Source organism: Gopherus evgoodei, chromosome 1 (assembly GCF_007399415.2).
Source record: "Gopherus evgoodei ecotype Sinaloan lineage chromosome 1, rGopEvg1_v1.p, whole genome shotgun sequence".
Classification (NCBI taxonomy): Eukaryota; Metazoa; Chordata; order Testudines; family Testudinidae; genus Gopherus; species Gopherus evgoodei.
Window position 1 is genome coordinate 314,628,623 of NC_044322.1, and position 21,936 is coordinate 314,650,558.

At 41.0% G+C, this 21,936-nt stretch overlaps 1 protein-coding gene across 8 annotated transcripts in view; it reads right to left on the reverse strand.

Moving 5' to 3' along the window:
- Positions 1 to 1,333: 1,333 nt before the first annotated feature.
- IMMP2L (inner mitochondrial membrane peptidase subunit 2) overlaps positions 1,334 to 21,936 on the reverse strand; it is an 879,272-nt gene continuing 858,669 nt past the window's right edge. For all 8 annotated transcript variants that reach the window (XM_030549004.1, XM_030549005.1, XM_030549012.1 and 5 more), the window contains one exon: positions 1,334 to 2,013. In XM_030549004.1, coding sequence (XP_030404864.1) covers positions 1,894 to 2,013 — 120 coding nt within the window. In that variant the 3' untranslated portion in view covers positions 1,334 to 1,893. The remainder of the gene's footprint in view (positions 2,014 to 21,936) is intronic.

A 21,936-nucleotide genomic window follows, 5' to 3' on the forward strand; every position in this document is an offset into this window, starting at 1 on the left:
CTGTTGACAACTGCCTGGCATTGCTGAAGAATGGATGTCAATGAACCAACAGGGCAAAGGGGACTCTGCCAGCCTAACATACATGAGAGCTGCTGCCCAGCAGGCGAATAAGGATGGAGGGACTGAACTAGAAGCTCAGAAAGAATGACAGATCTAGACTGACACCAGAGATGGCATTGGTGTAAATGTTCTAGTTGTATTTTTGTTTGCCCCCGCCTCCGTCTTTTTCTTTAATGTATGTTTGTATGTCCTTGTGTCCCAAATTAATTATAGCTGTGGCAATTTTTTTGAATCTGTTCTAGTTTTCTTGATTAATTTGTGAAAGAACTACACATCAATGTTTTCAGTCTCCCTAAACAAATCCGAATAATGGAAGACTGACTGTAATTAACAACCAAGCAAACCACATTGGTTTCAATAAAGAGCGGGTCACGCACTGGGGAGAGGTTTTGGCAGAAGGAAGGGGAGCTGGGTCCAGGTTTATGGTGTTCAAGGATACCAAAGTGCTGGGAGCCATAATAAGTAAATGGGATAGCTAGGTAGATTTAGCAGTGGCGGGAGCTACTGAGCAACCTCTATACAATAGAACAGCTAGCTTCAGTCTTCTCAGAAATTCAACTTAGCACTGAAACCAAACACCAGGCCTAGTTTCACCTCATTTTGGAGTCTGATGAGAAAGGTTGCATAACTCTAGCGCAGAGGTGCTAACTGTTGAATCCTGGATAGCTCAGTGGTTTGAGCATTGGTTGGCTAAACCCAGGGTTGTGAGTTTAATCCTTGAGGGGGCCATTTAGGGATCTGGGGCAAAAATCAGTACTTGGTCCTGCTAGTGAAGGCAGGGGGCTGAACTTGATGACCTTTCAAGGTCCCTTCCAGTTCTAGGAGATAGGATATCTTCAATAATTATTCCCTCTGAAATAAAATTCAGTACATATGCAATGAAGTTGGTTCATACTGAAAATGTGTCACTTGTCAATGGAAATTGGTCAAGGCTCCTCCATTGATAATGTGGTCTCTGGAAACTTTCTTGTGCATTAGTAGAGGAATGTGTTTAAAGGAGCTTTTCACATATTTCCAAATAAATGTGGCAATCATTGTTAACACTGAATGATTGTACTTAAGAAACCAATAGAGTGTATTTTGTGTAGATGCTGTGGCATAACATGTATTATATTTTGTTTGAAACTCTGTCTCAACACATGGATATAAAAGGAATATTTATATTAAACATTAATGAAAAATAAATTTAAAATAGTATGTTTTCAATTTAATAATAAAAACAACAAACTGCATTAAATGAAAAAGAAAAACTGGATTAAAGATGCATTTTTATTCTTTTCTGGACATATTGTACAATTAGCTTTTCATATACAGAAATGCTGCTTTTTCAATTTTAACAATTATATTGCAATTCAAAATGTTACATTATGAGTAAATGCTTCTACATATTCAAACTTAACTGAAATGATGAAGTACTGGACTGACTTCACATTTTTAACAAAATATTAATTTTCAAGGATCTGTCAAGCTGTTAAAGAAACAAATCAAAAGCAAAAGATTAAACCATTTTATAAACTGTTATAATAATGTCTTATCAACAGGAGCACTAGAACAGACAATGGCTCATATATTTTACTGTTTCTGGAAATCTGAACATTGGAATACTCCACAATCAGAGAATAATTACTCCAAGACAAAATAATGCACCATGTGATGTTACAGATTAAAGATAAAAATTAGATTTAAAGTGACACCTTAACATAAGGGAATTTCTGCTGCAGCAGTATCTGTTATAGTACAATTGGCGTTCTTATTTGTTCTGTTACACCATCTACCCCTCTTGATGGTTAATCCCAGTATCGATATTTCATTTCTCCATCATGCACATGTAGGTCATTCTTGATCACTGTGAAATGGTGTACGTTCTGGAGGCAGCATAGGTTGTAACTTCTGCCAGCGGCTTGGAGGCCACAGGATATGGGTAGCACGAGCATGTAAAAGCCCAAGAGAAACCTGCACCAACAACAGACATGAATAAAATGTAACAAGATTATATTTTGAAAAAAATTTTAGCGAATGATTTTATAAGAGAAATAAGGGCATACAAAGTAAGGAATTTAGAACTGTATTGACTTGTGCTACAGCCATAATGGAAGAGAAAAGTAAATGCTATTTGCAAAATACCTAAAAAGACTTATTTTAAGTTCTAATGATTTTGCAGACTCTGGAGTTTAAAAGAGTTTTCCCACATTATGTTTAACAGTCATATACTCAGTCATTTTTATTTTATGTCTGCAAACATGAAGAGAAGCCATTATTATTGTTCTAGTTAGAAAATACCAAAAATTATAAACAACACTACATTTGGACACCAAATATGGGAATGTTGGTGGACTATGTGCTGATTTAAGGGATAAAATGAAAAATGTTGGCACTTAACTTAACCCATGTTTGATAATTAGACACGCTCTGTATCCTTTAAGCTCTGAGTCTTGACAGTTACTCATAAATTTTAGTTCTCTTATAATGCAAAAGCAGTTTTCCCAGATAAGATTTATATTTAATCAGAATACACTTTGGGTACCTACTAGCCTCTTTACTATTAACCCAATACAACTACAGACACGTATCTTCAATTCTATCCTCACTTCTCACGACAAAAAGAATTCTTTGATTAAGTAAGTTCCACATTTTATGCAAATAGGCACCAAACAGACCCCTTCGAATATCTTCAGCTAATTTTCCTGATTTAATTTCATAGGATTAGATGTATACGCACCAATCTCTCTCTTCTACATAATCAAATGACTGAAGCTGAAGTGGCCGATATCTAAGTCCATATTTTGTAGCTTGATTAAGCAGGTGCTGAATTACTTGAATATAATTTGGTTAGCTAACAATCCACAGTATCTAACAGAATCAAACGTAGATCACTGAAATGACTGTGTAATATCTTATTTCACTTGCTGATTGCCTTGGAACACTGCAGTTTTCCTTTTACATTAAGGGGGAGGCCAACTAAGTCCAAGCTTCTGGGTGAGCATTGTTTGGAAGCTGCTTTTTGATAGACTTGCTCCATTTTGATTTCAGTATTGCTGTTGTTTTGGATAGCTGGTTGGGTGTTTTGAGCACACAGAATATTCTCTATTTTAATTATCCCACTAACTGGAGTTCAGATGCCATGGGAGCACACTATCATCACAGGGATTTGTACCCTTAGTTAATTGCATTATATTATATCTATTACAGCGCTGGCTACAAATAATAAAATGGATGAAATCACCAGTGCAGCATATAAGAAGCAAAAATGTACTACTGAAGTCGAGGACTAAGTTCTCTTCTCACATCTATCCTGTATTCTCTCAGTGCATGGTCACCTGTTGATTTCAATTGGCTTTCTGCATCTACAGTGAGAACATAAATAATGGAGTCAAAATATATTTGAATCTGACTGCGAACACTCTGCTTCTGGCTGCGTGTCCCCTAGTGTTCAGGCAAGGGGAACTCTGCCTTAGTTTCTCCTCAGCCAGATACAGACAAATCCAAACACAGCTTCTGTGTATTAAAGAGCACCCTCTTCTGAGGGCCTCATTTATTGACAACTGACATTTATATAAACATAAGTAAGGACTTACTCTGGTACTTCCCACAGCATTCATCATCCCAGCATCAGTATAACTCTCTTTGGAGAGCAAACTTCTGGTTCCTTCCTTCAGAACCACTCTTCCCTTCCCCTGGAAAGTCTCCAGCTCCTTCTCTCAGGATATTCCTACTCCCTTCACTGGGGGAACAGTCTCTCTCTCTGGATCCTTCCCAGTTTCTCCCTTTAAGTTATTCCTGTTCTCTCCTGGGGTTGCATTCCCCTTGTAAGCTCTTTCTCCTCAGAGCACCTTCTTCCTGAGCACACTAACTGACTGAGCTGAGGCAGCCTGTTTTCTAGGGTGCAGATGCTCCTCTACTAATTGAACATTAAACACCTACCTAGGGCAACCAATTATCCCAGATGGCTTTTAGAGGGCTGCCATGGGTAAGCTAGGCTTTGATTCTCCTTAAAGGGCCAATTGCCCCATGACACTGACAGAATGTCATGCCTGAAAATTACTTCTACTGACCATCTTCTCACTTATTTCAAGAAACAAAACCTCTTCCTAATAAAGCTGATCTACAGAGGAACATGACTAGTGGTATCCTGTGTTAAACAGGCATTTCTGGAAAAGCGCTGGATTGGAAGACTAAATTCAGCTCCTACTCCCCACTCTGCTGCTCCTGCTTCCACCCCACTCTGCTGCTCCTGCTTCCACCCCCTCACTCAATATCTCATGCCTCCATTTTACTTCTACTGTGCATGCTCCCCCTGACTTCCTTTGCCATCTTCTGCTGCTTTACTCCCTCAATCCCTGGATGCTGCCACTGGGTCTTTAATGGCAGAGACTAGGTTGAGATCCTGATGTCTGCACCAGAACATGAGATGAGAAAGAACAGCAACAGGGAACACAGCTTAACTGAGACACTCCAATGAGGAACCAAGAGGAAACCATCCCTTTTTGACCTCTGACTCTTGGACCCTATTATAATTATACTAAAGATTCCAATAGACTGTAAGGGGAATCTTGGATTGTCCACTTTCTGTCAGAAGGTAGCAAATCACAAGCACAAAATCTAAAGCATAACACAAATTCCTCAGCATGAGTTTAGCACATTGTTCCCTTATTGAGCTGTATTTGAAGAAGAAAAGTCTAATGAGAATGTTCTTCTTCATGAGAAACACTAATTAAAAAGACTAAACTTCTTACAGGTTTAAAAGTGATAAAACCAGATCAGTCAGAGTTAGTTTTTGTTTTGTCTTTTAGTCTTGTTAATATGTATTTAAATTGTGCGAAGCCTACAGAATGCCATTGGCAGAGAGGAACTCTAAACTCTTTAAAAACAAAACTGGAAAGAAATAATACTAATGCCACAGGTTTTGTATCAACTCCTAGAAAATAACATTGTAAAAACATATGCCAACCTATGACTCTGACATGTCTCTCTTGCTTTAACCCCCTCAATTTGAGTTAAAATCTATCTATATGCTACAGGCATTCCAAGTGCTTCAAAACAATGATAAACAAAGCACAAAGAGTAAAATTCACCCAAGCTTGGAACAAATAAAACAATAAGATCAATAAAAGTTGTTGTTTCTAATTAGAGTTTCTTTCCCCTGAGGTAGTATATTCTCATTAAACACTTTTTTCTGCAAATAAGTTTAATAAAGGAGTAATGTGCAGGTCCAATTCTATGGAATTCTTGCTATATTTTAGATGTCCTGCTTGCAGTTTGTTACCTTGTGATAGACAGTGGACAATTTTGGATCTTTTTTGTTCTTTTAGATTTGTCTAACTATTTGGGGGGCATATTCAGGCTAAACATTGTTGGCTGAATCCTGGACCCCACAAACATCACTGCAAAAGTGGCCTTAAAACAGCCCTAAAGGGGCAAAAAAAAATTCCCCCAATATGGAGAAATCCTAGGTTGGTGTAAAGTTGGCATATCTGGGCCCCTTTCTGCAATGGCATCTTGGGGGCATTTGGGCCACAGAGGAGGTGTTTCAGAGTGGGGCCAGAGTGTTGTTATGCATTTTGCTGGCCTCCAGCCAGCAGGAAGGTTAATAAGAAGCTATTCTAGCCATCATAAATTAATTTTATCCAGTGTTGTTGTAGTTGTGTTGGTCCCATTAGAGAGACAAGGTGGGTGAGGTAATATCTTTTACTGGACCTTTTATTTAACATATTCAAAACCATCTTCACTGAGCAAGGACACTCCACTAGAGAAGTAGATTGCATCATAGAACAGGCCACCCAAATGCCCTGAACCTGACTCAATACAGAAATAAAATCCCCTCCAACTGCATACCCCTAGCTGACCCCTATCTCCCCACACTGCAACCCATATGGGGTATCATCAAACAACTACAACTCCCCTATATATACCACATGAAGTGAACACTGGCATGCAAAGGGATAAAAACACAAAACATTTCAGCCCCAAAGGTGAATGCTTTGGAAAGTTATGGAGCAACTGAAAACAGGATCTTAGAATGGAAACATTTTAACAACTAGTTAGTGTTCCAGGTATAACACTAACCAGAATGTATTGTGCAGGATAGCTATGTGTCAAATTAGATTGTTTGTCTTTAAGAAAGGCTATTACACTGGGTTTTGATATTAGATTGTAAGGGTAAAACTGTCTCAGAGTATTTTCTCAGTAAACTAGCCTCATAAAAAATCCATAGTTTAATAGAAGGAAAACTGCTATTACATTTCATTTTTTGTACACTGCTGAACCTTGAATCAACCTCTCCCAAGTACAGCAGCAGGAGAAAAGCTCAATACAAATAAAATCCTGTGGATTAAAGCAGTATCCCAGAAAAAACTACTTCTTCCAGCTGAAGTACCTGTGGTAATGAACAAGAGTAGAAGAAGCAAATGTTGATCTTCTTTCATGCATGTAAGAAACACACTAAGGTGAGAACTAAGGAATTATTTTATTTAAAAAGCACACGGCACCTCAGATTGCTCAACTTAAATGATCCTGCTGGCTGTTACTACAGCAAGAAGCTACCTTGTTTATCAAAATAAAAATGCAGTAAGCTTGTTTCAACTATAAGAAGAAAGGCAACATACTGACAACTTCATTCATTCTCCCCAGCCTTACCCAACTCCTACAAGTCAAACCTAATGGAGCCGTCAACTGATGAAGAAAAGCATGCAGGACACTAATTTTGTTACAGGTTGAACCTCTCTAGTCCAGCACCATCTGTGGTCTGGCATGATTTTATGGTTTTTTTGCTTTCTCTACTTATTTCCTTGTGCCAAGACAGTAAAATTGTGGAACAACATTAAGACTTTGTTATGAAGAGAGCTGGTAAGCCTTGGCTAGGCGGCATTGCAAGCATTGTTCCGTTTATTAATCTCGGCGACATAAAAGTAAAAAGAGGCCCACTCGCTACATACTGACCTCCCATGGTTCATCAATTCTCTGGTTTGGCACCGGTCAGGTCCCAAGGGTGCCAGACTAGAGAGGTTCAACCAGTACTAAGTGATTTGTTAGTATTATAGCTGGAGCACTAGCTCCAACACAGATAAAGCATAACGTAAGTGTTTCCATTCAAAGGCCCTGCTGTAGACTCAAAGAAGGATTCATCTGGAGTTCCCAGTATTCTAATGGGATCATCTTAATTTCAAACAGGTAGCTCACTGGTTTGAGCATTGGCCTGCTAAATCCACGGTTGTGAGTTCAATCCTTCAGTGGGTCGCTTACGGATCTGGGCAAAACAGTATTTGGTCCTGCTAGTGAAGGCAGGGGACAGGACTTGATGACCTTTCAGGGTCCCTTCCAGTTCTAAGAGATAGGTGTATATCTTCATAAACAAAACACACATACAGGAATAGTGTAGTCATAATAATTATTATATGAATTTCAGACAGGTATTCTGTGACAAAATATAAAGAGTATACATTCCGAGAACCAGTTTTAACATTCTGAATATGCATAGAGATGGATAGATACACCCAAAAATGCTGTATATGTACTGTATGAGTGTGTGCATGCATGCATCATCTATATCTATATCCATATAAGAGAGTTCAAAATCTAAATGCTAAGACCAATTCTCAGAATGAATAAAATTCACAGTATGGCACAGACTAGCTATTTTAAATTTGTAGAACGATTGCACCTACCCCATTCCAATATGTCTTTGCAAATTAAGATGTTCATATCAGAATAGGTGGGCACTCATTGAATTCTTAATAAGGTTCATACTCTTGACTGAATCAAAATAGGGTAGTGAATTAAGTAACAAATTAAATGACTTATGTTCTCTTAGTCAATCAGAGCTGAACGGCTAGATTAGGCCTGAGTTATAAAAGGGGCAAAACAAAGAATTTTTTAGTTACCAAATTATAAATTTCACACATAGATGAAGCTATTACAGAGGAGAGAGAGAGAGCTTGGTTAACCTTCTATCATCACTTACATTCATAACAGTACCAAAGTACTGTGGATTTAAGGAAATAAAGCAATATGCAGGATTTTTTCCCACTTTCATAAGGAAAGCACCTAAGAATGCCACTGACTGATTTAGATACATTAACAAAAAGGCCTGGTACATATATTCCTCTGGCTGAATGCACTGAATTCTTGGAATTGTCAAGGATATGTTATTGAGAGGACAGCAATAACTAGTGACGTTCTTTTTCAATTTCTTCCTCTGTCTTTTCAAAAGTCTTTTTTTTAAACTGAGGTTAATTTACAATATTTTAGTGCTAGTCTTTCATCTCCAATAAGTATAACTTTATTAGAAATTATTTGTGAGATTCTTCATTGCTTATGATTAACAGAACTACTATTCTAGATAGGTCTACAGAAAGATTTATAAACCATTCTACTATTTATTTTAAAGATTTTTAGCCTACAGAGTTGTAAAAATTAAGACAGAATTGGCTTTAGTGCACAGCATGATATGCTTGCTTGCTGCATATACCAAAAAAATCATAATTTAATAGTTTAGAGCTGTTTAATATTTCACTGACTGATGCATCAAAACTAAGCCTAAATAGGGCTGTCACTGTGTCATGTTACTCAACAGAAAAACTGAACTTATTAATAGTCTTCAGGAAACAGCACAGATTAAAAAGCACTAGTATATATACATTTCAATAATGTAAAGAACTGGTAATTTAAGTGGTGGCAAATTGTCATTACAACACATTTATTATCTTCAAATAGAATGTAGCAGATACATCCCAAGTCTGTATATATTAATTATTCAGAAATACATACAAATTTTGAAACTTCTGTGTGAACTCCAGTCAAGCATACTTTGCACCAGTACCTTCTGAGAGTGTCAGTATAAGTGACATTTTTCACCTGATTACATTGCTTCACCTCCATTTGTAATGCTGGGTGTTCCCCAGGGAATATAGATAGAGTTGTTCCCATGCTGCTTAGAGTCCATAAACTGTCATTCTGTCTGACCCATATTCAAGAGTATACAATGTGGGAGCGACTCCTTACATCCTCCGCTTCCACTATGAACTCACACAAGTGTCAGGCAGAGTTTGGCTCTTAGAAAACCAGTCTTTAGTGTGAGTGTTGCTAGCATTGCTGAGCTCAATAAATTGGTTAAAATACAAATCAGGTTTTCACTGAGTTTTTAAAAAGTAGAGGGGGGAGTTATATTTCAGGGTCAGTTTTCACTATTGAGAAAAGAGTTATTTTCCTGTCCAGGAACTCTGTGACAGAAAACTGAGATCTGGATCTTATACACCCAGGCTCAGACCTTATGCCCTATTAATAATATTCTGGCCCCCCCCTCACACACACACTATGTTCTATATTAGTTAGTATGCATATTTTCCAGTTCCTGAGTGGCTAACAGGAGATGTCCTACAGCACCATTCCAGGAAGTTATTTTTAATATTGATGCCTATATTCTTTTTTATTTCAATTCAGAAGAAAAAAGATTAAAGGGTGCCCATACTAGTCTCTAGGTGATCTCGTCAATATTTAAACACACTAGTCTTATGTTTTACAATCCAACACTTTCACCCACACCCAACGAGCAAGCAAAACAAAAACGAAGAAACAATCTATCCACCACTCATCATACTCAGAATTCCTTAACCTGCTCAAAAGCTGAGGAGAATAAATACGTTTTGCTACATGCCCTCAAGGTCAAGAGGTACTGGCTAGTTCAAGGGGGGAAGCGCCAAAGAAAACAGATTCTCACAAGAATGCTCCTCACTTGTTTAACTGAGGGTGGTATTGCTCAAGTGCCTTTGGTGATCAACATCCCTAACACAGGAAGACAGACAATCTTCTAGTTAGACAGTTCTCAAGCCATTTATGGCTTTACTGGGCAAACTTTACATCTTAAACTCGATCCAAAAGCAACCGGCAGACAGTGCAGATCATAGAGCACCCCTGTTAAAATGCTCCCACCAAGATACAAGCTGTAGAATTGCGTACTAGCTTTGCTTAGTGCATGAATTCAAAATCTAGCCCCCATACAGAGTTTACTTATTTATTTTTATTTTTAAAACAAGTTGGGACTTATCAAAAGCTCCATTTAAATTGATCCATTTAAAATCACATACAAAATTAAACAATAAAATAAAGCATCCCAGTAAGCATCATCACTTAATCTTCACCCATGATTAAAAAAACAAATCAGCAGCCCATTCCCGCTGTTCCCACTATCTGCCCCCAAAGCCCAGGAAAGTAGATGGTCCTTACAACATGCTCTGAATGGTAACAAATTATGACTATTTAGGACCAAGGAGAGGAGTGGATTTCGATGTTAAGGAACCCTTAGTGGACAGCATACTGCGTGTAGCTTCCTCTGTTTTATACCCCAAAGCTCCAACTTGAATGTTTCCACTGATGATAACTGTGGTAGTATCTGGCATTGAGAGAGAGAAAGTCTCGAAGCAGATAGGTCCCACACCATTTAGCTTGTTTCACTACCTTACATTCTGCCTGGAAGTTAACTGACAACCCCTGTAAATCATACTGTTCAGCAATCTAACCCTGCGGTGACAAAGACACAGATGAAGCTAGGTTCACATCTGAAGTAATTCACAACCGCCCAGATATATTTAAACAGAATAATCTGTTCAGAGAATTACTATTCCCTGATCAGGCCCTCTGATCCTGACTGGGATTTCTAGGCACTAGTGCAATATAATAGTGTTACCAACTATACACATGACATCATGACCAATGACACCATAATTTGTTTCCTCTGGTATGAGTAGCCAGTTCAAGAAGTATCAGAGGAGTGGCCATGTTAGTCTGGATCTGTAAAAGCAGCAAAGAGTCCTGTGGCACCTTAAAGACTAACAGACGTATTGGAGCATGAGTTTTTGTAGGTGAATACCCACTTCGTCGGATGAAGTGGGTATTCACCCATGAAAGCTCATGGTCCAATATGTCTGTTAGTCTTTAAGGTGCCACAGGACTCTTTGCTGCTAGTTCAAGAAGATGTGTGTTAATAAAAACTAGGTGTGATAACAGACATTTTATCCTTGTTAAAACAAGTTGGAAAAGCATGTTTAGGATACTACAGCTTTTGCCTGGTAAGAAAGGAGATTTTTAAAAGGTAGGTGAATTGTTTTAAAATTTTCAAAAGAACACATTTGTAGGTTTCAGCAAACAGATCTGTAATCACTCACAGTTTTCCCAGTTTTTTTGTACGACGTTAGATCTTGTTTTTAGACTGACATGTATCATGCTCTTTGGATATTTTTATCAGAATCATTTTGATTTTCTTGTACTCGTCAGGAAAAAAAACACTCAGTAGAGCATTCCATTTAATTAAATCTTTCAAAAAGCCCTACTGTGAGGCTTGTTTATATTTTCTTATATAATGATATACAAAAGCAGTCTGGCTTACAGAAAACATGCTGTTGAAAAGCAATAGGGAGCAGATATTCGATGGGTAGCTAGGATATCAAAGTGTCATTAGATAGCTGCATGATATGTTATTAAAATTGTAAAAGACTTTCTTATATAGGTCTCTGTGTGAAGATGCCCACAGCTCATTGAAAATGGTACATTCTATCAAAACCATTTGCAGTCTATATACACTCTCACTGAGCGGCAAGATTTATAGGGAGAAACATATAAACATGCTTAATAGATATTTGATTCCCCCCCATCCCATAGCTAAAACAGACAGCCCAAAAGACTGTTTAAATACCTTGAAGGATGATTAGGTGCAGCGTAGGGAGCAGAAGAAATTAACTTTCTTGTGTCCTTTCCAGCTCTCATTCAGCAAGAAAGACCCTCCTCTCACATAGGGATCTAGTGGGAGGCAGGGGTGAAAGTAACTTAAAGGACTTACCGGTATGCCAGAGTCCTGATTGAGGCATGGCCTCAACCAGAAAAGGCAGAGCCTTTAAAGATTTAAAGGTCCTGGGGCTCTGGCTGTGGCTGGGAGCCCCAGGGCCTTTAAATCACCCTGGAACTACCAGCTGCAGAGGCAGCTGGGAGCCCCGGGGCTCACTGGTAAATTAAGGGGCCCGGGGCTCTGGCCACTGTGGGTTCTGGCAGAGATTTAAAGGACTCGGGGCTCTCTGCAGCAGCCAAAGCCCTGGGCCCTTTAAATCACCACCGGAGCCCTGCCGCTGCTACCCCAGTGGCAGCAGGGCTCCAAAGGCAATTTAAAGGGTCCAGGGCTCCCTGCAGGTGATTTAAAGGGCCCGACAGTGATTTAAAGGGCCCAGGGCTCCCCATAGCCAGAGAAGCCGGTCCAGTCTGGCACGGCGTACTGGCTCTTGCCGGTACGCTGTACCTGACCGTACCAGCTTACTTTCACCTCTGGTGCGAGGTAGCAAAGGGACTGGTGAAGAGGCAATGTCCTCTCTCAGGATTTGAGCCCCACTGTATGAATGTAGAGTCCAGCCAGATTGAGCTGCAAAGGCAGCTTTCTGTGCTTGTTGAGCATGGGAGTCACATTTGATATATCAATAATTCAAGTATGTTCTTGACTAGAAATACAGGGGGCCAAATTCATCCCTGGCTCAACTCCAGACAGAGCCAGTGTTCATGGACTACTGTCATAAACAGATAGTTAAGGGTTAATGTCTCTTTTACCTGTAAAAGGTTAACAGCAGTGAACCTGGACCACCTGACCAGAGGACCAATCAGAAGACAAGATACTTTCAAATCTCGGTGGAGGGAAGTCTTTGTTTTGTGTTGTTTGTTTGTCTGTTGTTCTCTCTGGGTTCTGAGAGTAACCAGATGTACCTACAGGCTCTCTAATTTTCTGTTCAAATAGTAAGTACAAGTAGAAGGCGGTTTAATCTTTTTGATTGTTTTCTTTATTTGCAAATGTGTATTTTGCTGGAAGGAGTTTAATTTGTATTTGTGCTGGGGGGAAGGCTTCTCTCTAATGTCTATAAGCTGAAAGACCCTGTAATGTTTACCATCTTAATTACAGAGACAACTTTTACTTTTTTCTTTCTTTTATTAAAAACTTTTCTTTTTTAAGACCTGAATGATTTTTTTCCCCTTGTTGAGGCTCAAGGGAATTGAGTCTGTACTCACTAGGGAATTGGTGGGAGACTGGGAGAGAGAAGGGAGGGAAAAAGTTGGAATTCCTCTGTTTTGGATTCACGGAGCTTGAATCTGTATTTTAAAAGCAAGTCTGCAGGTTTTTTTTCTTCTCTTCCTTCTGAGTACTCAGACAGAAGGCAAAGACATTAAGTTTAACAAGGGTCTTTTGTTAAACAAAGCAGGCTTAAGCTGTGAACAGCAGAGACCTGCAAAACATATTTGCAAATCAAAGAGTTTCTTTTTTTTTTTTAACTCTATCCGGAAAAACTAGTTAGGAAGTGTTAAAAAGTCTGTTGCCAAGCAACCCTGAGCTGCAGCATTTCAGGTACTGAGCAGCAGGGGGCAACCAGCATAAGAAAACAGGAACCATGAGTTCCAAAGAAACCCTGAAGCAGGAACAAGCAAAGCTAGAAGCCATAGAAAGAGATAACGAACATAAAAGGAAGATGGAACTAATAAATGCAGAAATAGCCAGGGAAGAGGCAGCCCACAAAAGAGAGCAAGAAGCCAAAGACGCGGACCACAAAAGAAAAATAGAGCTCCGAAGGGATGCACACCAGCAGGCCCTGGAATTAGAACAGGCTAAGCAGAAGAACACAGCCAATCCTATCAACCTTTCACCAGTTATTGTTCTACATCCCAAGAAATTTCCCACCTACAAGGCAGATGACGACACTGAGGCCTTCTTAAAAAATTTTGAAAGGTCATGCCTTGGGTACAGCATCCCTGAAGACCAGTACATGATAGAGCTGAGGCCACAGCTCAGTGAACCCTTAGCAGGGGTGGCGGCTGAAATGCCTAAGGAGAACATGAATGATTATAAACTTTTTCAAACCAAGGCCAGAATCTGAATGGGGATAACACCTGAGCATGCCCGTCGGCGGTTCAGAGCCCTAAGATGGAAACCAGATGTGTCATTCCCCCGACACGCCTACCCCATTGGAAAGAATTATGAGGCCTGGATATCATGAACAAAGGTTAACACTATGAACTAGCTGCACCTCCTAATACAAATGGAGCAGTTCTTAGAGGGTGTCCCTGAGGAAATAGAAAGGTACATCCTAGTTGGGAAACCCAAAACTGTAACCGAGGCGGGGGAGATTGGAGCCAAATGGGTGGAAGTGACAGAAAGAAAAAAGCTACTAGCAAGGGGAGTAAATACCACAGAGGGCACACCGACAATAAACCCTACAACCGAGGACAACCCAAGACCCCACCTACAACCCAAGGAAAGCCGCCGACTCCCTATTCTCCCACTTCACCAATCTCCAGTAACCCACCTTGGCCCAGTGACCAGTCAGCTGGGCGACGCTTTAAGTGTAATGAACTAGGACATACAAAGGCCAACTGCCCCAAGAAACCCAACCAAGTGCAGTTCATTACACCACCATCACACCAACAATCCCCAGGCCCAGATACCTCTCAAATACCCTTGGAGCGAAGGGAAATTTTGAGAGTGGGTGGAAAGAAGATTATCGCGTGGAGAGACACAGGGGCACAAGTGTCAGCTATCCACCAATCCTTAGTGGACCCCAAATTCATCAACCCAAAGGCCCAAGTGACAATTTACCCCTTCATGTCACAAGCTGTAGACTTGCCTACAGCTGAACTGCCTGTCCAGTACAAAGGCTGGTCAGGAATGTGGACTTTTGCAGTCTATGACAATTATCCCATCCCCATGCTACTGGGGGAAGATTTGGCCAACCAGGTAAGCGGGCCAAGAGGGTGGGAATGGTTACACGCAGCCAAACCAGGCAAGCTTCCAGACCCATCCCTGTTCCTGAGCTGTCCACAGGCGCCCCGTCTGTGTTACCAGAGACCCAGACAGAGGTAGTGGACCCGGATCCCCTGTCAATGACTGAAACAGCCAGAGTGCCTCCAGTCCCAGACTAGGAACTGGAAAAGCAACCAGCACCAGAACCGTTGCCAGCACTGAAGCCAGCACTTGTAAACCCATCTTCAACCCCAATGCCAGAGGGCGCCAGCGAGCCTGAACTGGCAGAATCAACAGACAACCCTACCCAAGAGGCTCAGCCAGAGCCTGAAATACCACCTGGTGTACCAGCAGAGAGCAGCTCACCAGCAACAAAAACAACCCTATCACCTACATCTCTTCCAGATGGACCAAGCCTAAGTCCACAGTCTAAGGAAGAACTGGTGTCTCCAGCCTCAAGGAAACAGTTCCAGACTGAGCAGGAAGTGGATAACAGCCTTCAGAAAGCTTGGGCGGCGGCACGGAGCACCCCACCGCCTCTCAGCTCTTCTAACCGATCCCGGTTTGTTATAGAACAAGGACTTTTATATAAGTGGTGGACACCAGGAAGACTGGCACCCGCAAAAACAGTTGGTGGTTCCAACTAAGTACCGAGGGAAACTCTTAAGCTTAGCCCATGATTATCCCAGTGGCCATGCTGGGGTGAACAGAACCAAAGACAGGTTGGGGAAGTCCTTCCACTGCGAGGGGATGGGCAAGGACGTTGCCAAGTATGTCCGGTCTTGTGAGATGTGCCAAAGAGTGGGAAAGCCCCAAGACCAGGTCAAAGCCCCTCTTCAGCCACTCCCCATAATTGAGGTCCCATTTCAGCGAGTAGCTGTGGATATTCTGGGTCCTTTCCCAAAAAAGACCCCCAGAGGAAAGTAGTACTTCGTGGACTTTGCTACCCGATGGCCGGAAGCAGTAGCTCTAGGCAACACCAGGGCTAAAACTGTGTGCCAGGCTCTAACAGACATTTTTGCCAGGATAGGTTGGCCCTCTGACATCCTTACAGATTCAGGGACAAATTTTCTGGCACAGACCATGAAAGAACTGTGGGAAACTCATGGGATGAATCACTTGGTTGCCACCCCTTACCACCATCAAACCAATGGCCTGGTGGAGAGGTTTAATGGATCTTTGGGGGCCATGATATGTAAATTCATGAATGAACACTCCAATGACTGGGACCTAGTGTTCAGCAGTTGCTTTTTGCCTATTGGGCTGTACCACATCCCAGTTTAGGGTTTTCACCGTTTGAACTTGTGTATGGCCACGAGCTTAAGGGGCCATTACAGCTGGTAAAGCAGCAATGGGACGGGTTTACACCTTCTCCAGGAACTAACATTCTAGACTTTGTAAGCAACCTACAAAGCACCCTCAGACACTCTTTAGCCCTTGCTAAAGAAAACCTAAAGGATGCTCAGGAAGAGCAAAAGGCCTGGTATGATAGACATACCAGGGAGCGTTCCTTCAAGGTAGGAGACCAGGTTATGGTCTTAAAGGCGCAACAGGCCCATAAGATGGAAGCATCATGGGAAGGGCCATTCACAGTCCAGGAGCGCCTGGGAGCTGTTAACTACCTCATAGCATTTCCCAATTCCTCCCTAAAGCCCAGAGTGTACCATGTTAATTCTCTCAAGCCCTTTTATTCCAGAGACTTACAAGTTTGTCAGTTTACAGCCCAGGGAGGAGATGACGCTGAGTGGCCTGAAGGTGTCTACTACGAAGGAAGAAGTGACGGTGGCGTGGAAGAGGTGAACCTCTCCACAGCCCTGGAATGTCTGCAGCGACAACAGATCAAGGAGCTGTGCACTAGCTTCGCCCCATTGTTCTCAGCCACCCCAGGACAGACTGAAGGGGCATAGCACTCCATTGACACAGGTAATCCTCACCCAATTAGAACCCCACCCTACCGAGTGTCTCCTCATGCCCAAGCTGCTATAGAACGGGAGATCCAAAACATGCTACAGATGGATATAATCCGCTCCTCTACCAGTGCATGGGCATCTCCAGTCGTTCTGGTACCCAAACCAGATGGGGAAATACTCTTTTGCATGGACTACCGTAAGCTAAACGTGGTAACTTGTCTAGACAACTATCCAGTGCCACGCACCGATGAGCTATTGGAGAAGTTGGGACGTGCCCAATTCATCTCTACAATAGACTTAACCAAGGGGTACTGGCAAGTACTGCTAGATGAATCTGCCAAAGAAAGGTCAGCATTCATCACCCATGCGGGGGTGTATGAATTTAATGTGCTTCCTTTCGGGCTGTGAAATGCACCTGCCACCTTCCAAAGGCTGGTAGATGGTCTACTAGCAGGATTGGGAAAATATGAAGTTGCCTACCTCGATAATGTGGCCATTTTTTCAGATTCATGGCCCGAACACCTAGAACACCTGGAAAAAGTCTTCAAACGCATCAGGCAGGCAGGACTAACTGTTAAGGACAAAAAGTGTCAAATAGGCCAAAACAGAGTGACTTACCTGGAACACCAGGTGGGTCGAGGACCATAAACACCCTACAGTCCAAGGTGGATGCTGTCCGAAAGTGGCCGGTCCCAAAGTCAAAAAAACAGGTCCAATCCTTCTTAGGCTTGGCTGGGTATTACAGGCGATTTGTACCATACTACAGCCAAATCGCTGCCCCACTGACCGACCTGACCAAAAAGACCCAGCCGGATGCAGTTAAGTGGACTGATGAGTGTCAGAAGGCTTTTACCCAGCTTAAGGCGATGCTCATGTCTGACCCTGTGCTAAGGGCCCCGGACTTTGACAAACCATTCCTAGTAACCACAGATGCATCTGAGCGTGGTGTAAGAGCAGTTCTAATGCAGTAAGGACCGGATCACAACTTCCATCCTGTCGTGTTTCTCAGCAAGAAACTGTCTGAGAGGGAAAGCCACTGGTCCATCAGTGAAAAGGAATGCTATGCCATTGTGTACACCCTGGAAAAGCTACGCCCATACATTTGGGGATGGCGGTTCCAGCTACAAACCGACCATGCTGCGCTAAAGTGGCTTCGTACTGCCAAGGGGAACAACAAAAAAACTTCTTCGATGGAATTTAGCTCTCCAAGATTTTGATTTTGAAATTCAACACATTTCGGGAGCTTCTAACAAAGTAGCTGATACACTCTCTTGTGAAAGTTTCCCAAAATCCACTGGTTAAAAATTGTCCTTAAAATATGAAAAGTCTTGTACTATATGTAAAGGTGCATGTGTTGTATTAATCTGTTTATTCTAAAGTTCTAGGAAGAAATCACCGCCAGTGAGGTTCCCTACTGTAGGCGATTTGGGGGGGCGTGTCATAAACATATAGTTAAGGGTTAATGTCTCTTTTAGCTGTAAAGGGTTAACAGCAGTGAACCTGGACCACCTGACCAGAGGACCAATCAGAAGACATGATACTTTCAAATCTCGGTGGAGGGAAGTCTTTGTTTTGTGTTGTTTGTTTGTCTGTTGTTCTCTCTGGGTTCTGAGAGTAACCAGACGTACCTACAGGCTCTCTAATTTTCTGTTCAAATAGTAAGTACAAGTAGAAGGCAGTTTAGTCTTTTTGATTGTTTTCTTTATTTGCAAATGTGTATTTCACTGGAAGGAGTTTAATTTGTATTTGTGCTGGGGGGAAGGCTTCTCTCTAGTGTCTATAAGCTGAAAGACCCTGTAATGTTTACCATCTTAATTACAGAGACAACTTTTACTTTTTTATTTTCTTTTATTCAAAACTTTTCTTTTTTAAGACCTGAATGATTTTTTCCCCTTGTTGAGGCTCAAGGGAATTGAGTCTGTACTCACCAGGGAATTGGTGGGAGACAGGGAGAGAGAAGGGAGAGGGAAAGGTGGAATTCCTCTGTTTTAGATTCACGGAGCTTGAATCTGTATTACTTCTTGGGGAGGGGAAAAGAGGAGGGCGGAAGGTGCATTTCCCTTTGTTTTAAGATTCAAGGAGTTTGAATCACAGTGATCTTCCAGGGTAATCCAGGGAGGGAAAGCCTGGAAGAGGCAACGGTGCGGGAAAGGGTTTACTTTCCTTGTGTAAGATCCAGGAGGTCTGGGTCTTGGGGTCCTCTGGGAAGGTTTTGGGGGGACCAGAGTGTACCAGGCACTGCAAGTCCTGGTTGGTGGCAGCACTGCAAGATCTAAGCCGGTAATTAAGCTTAGGGGAATTCATGCTGGTACCCCATCTTTTGGATGCTAAGGTTCAGAGTGGGGGTTATACCATGACAACTACATTATCTAGAGAATTAGTATCACCTGATGGGGCCCTAACGTTTCACATATCCACATATTCTATCAGTGAAGGCTGAGAAGAAAGGATACTGCATTCCCTTGATATTTTCCTATGTAGTGTTTAAGGGCATAGACTATCATATTTATTCATTTCATATCCAGATAAAATCTTAAACTTTATATAACCATCTTTTCTGTTTCATCAGTCAATGGCAGTAATAAAATATTTCCTATTATAAATGAGAAGTACATGTATAGTGTCAGAGTTAAAGTGTGAATCTTAGACCCCTTTGCAGCCCCTCTCAAGTGCATGCCTGAGATGACATGCTCAGCTTCCTTCCCCGCTCAAGGGTGGTACACCATGGTCCAGCCACTCTTGGACTGGATCTGTTAGTTACAGACCTCTGTTTCTGAATTATGTAAAAATGATAGGTCCAACTGTGTTTGATACCTGCAAGGTAATTTCTCTCAGGAGCCTGTGGCCATTGGCTGATTAAAGTGACTCAAAACAGTTTTATCAAAACAAACCTCTTGTTTATTCACCCAAAGGTAAATAATAGACAGTGAAGATGAATAAAATAACAAAATCCTATATGCCTGTGTCTTATCTAAACCTTAGCCACTGCTTGAAAGTTTTTGGTATATCCCACTGAGCCCAGACAGCTTACATGTGGGCTGGGAGAAAAACTGTGCTGCTGTATTCTGGCAGTGAGTCTCTATCAGTCTCACTTCCAACAGCTGATGCTTTCTTCTGAAATAGGTGGGAGGGTTTAATAGCTTAGTGTCCCTTTGATGTTAAGCTCTGACCTTGGGAAAATAAATGTGTTAACTGGCTAGAGCTGGGTAGGTAAGCATTTCCTGATTAACAGTCCCCCAGTGTTCTCTAAAAGACCCTTGGTATTCATTCTGGAGGTATCTTATCTCTGTCTATTTCATTTCCTGCTTGTTCTCCCTAACTACCTTCTTTGCTTTAATACTGTGGAGTCAGATGGAATAACACCAGGCAGGTAAACTGAGAGACATGCTGTACATAAAATACGTAATACGGATATCTCCCTCCTTCTCCATAAATTATAATTGTATTTAATTTACCACCTTGTGCTAAAACACTATTTTTTTCTCACTGAGTTATTAAGTTCTGCTTTTAATCCACACACAGAGAGGTGTCCACCTTTTTGCAATGGAAGATTAATGAATTCAGTTATTTGCATAATTAATAAATATTTTATTGTAATCACACTTGTGCAGTTAAGCCGCACTTCAGCAAAGCCTTCAGCATGTGCTTAACCTGAAGCACATGAGTAATCTCATCTCTATTCAACAAAGCACTTAAACACATTCTTACAGTTAAGCAAGATAAAATAAATCAGTTTTACATTCTGGTTCTGAGCTAACTGGATCTTAATTTGTTAACCTCTTAAATTACTGAATTTCTCAGTATTTACACATATTGGAGAAATTGTGCTCTTAAGTTATTTACAGGGGGGAAAGGATTAGCACATTTGAAAGTTGAAAGACCCAAATATCAGTACTTCCTGATGCAGTTATGCTGTAAATCATTACATAGAGCTCTTCCACTTCTTATCAAAATATCAACTAAATGCAAGTGAATTTTAAATGTTTGATTTATTAAGTTACACAAATCTATTCAATATGCACTTGCCTCTAGCAGCTGTAAAACTCAGGAGTTATTTTGTATCTTAATACTTTGGGGCTTGAAATCACATTTTAGATGAACAACAGGCTGCTTATCCATCACTATTTCTGCAGTGCCTGGAGTTCTAATTTCATTTGAGAAATTAGCAGGGGAAACAGAAATAATGAGATGCATAGATCACATGATCAGACAAATTTTCATTATTCTACTCTAGAAAAAAAAAATCTAGGGCTCCTGTACATTCACTGTGAAGTTTTATTATGTTTCAGGGATCTTGAGAGTCTTATAAATAAAGTAGATGATCCACATATCAAAATCAAGATGTTTCTGAGATCATCAATAATAGAACACAGATCTCCTAGTTTGCTCTTAAGAGTCACAGAATCATATCAGCTATTCTTAAGGTAAGGGGGGAAAGACTGCAGCTGAAACTGCTACTTTACTAATGGAGGTGTGCAGAACTATTTCTAGGGGGCTCCTGTTCCTCAGCTACTAAACATCTTTGCTTAGGAGTTTTGGTCCTTGGTAAAAACTATACTGTCTTCTTTTCACAGTGATGTTTTGTGCTTTTTCTATTGGGTTATTGTAGGAAGATCCCTGAAAAGGCAAACTAGCCACCAAAGCTTCTGTATAGCAAATAGCAGTAAGTGCCCTGTGCTCCAGTACAGAGCATTCTCCTGCTGTATTTTCAGTCTCCAATCTGTAAGAAGTCACACTCAGCCAGAGGTGAATGAGAAGTAGCCTTCTCTTCAGAAGTCTCACACCAGATGATGTTATACACCATTAATACACCTGAAGAAAGAAGAACTGGAGGCATACACACCCTATGTTTCCAGACTTGAGGATATAGTTTTAATCTTTGAGGAGGAACTACATACTGTGAGTCAAAATCATGCCATTTTAAATAAAGAATTTGAAAAGGTTAAGCATGTATCTTTTGATAGAAGAAAATGTGTTTCTATAAGAACTGAAGGAAAGCTAGGTCAAGGGCAAGAATCTGAGGGGAGCTGGAATTAAGTAAGACGTAGATAGAATCAAAATTTTGGATGGGAATTCAGAGTTGCTTGAACTTTTATTTTAACTCTGATGACTTTCTGAAGATGGAGAAAATCTATTGTCTCTGTTGCAGCTCCCAGTACAGAATGGAAATCTGGCAGATGCCAACTGCATTTGGACACACCTCTGAGCAGT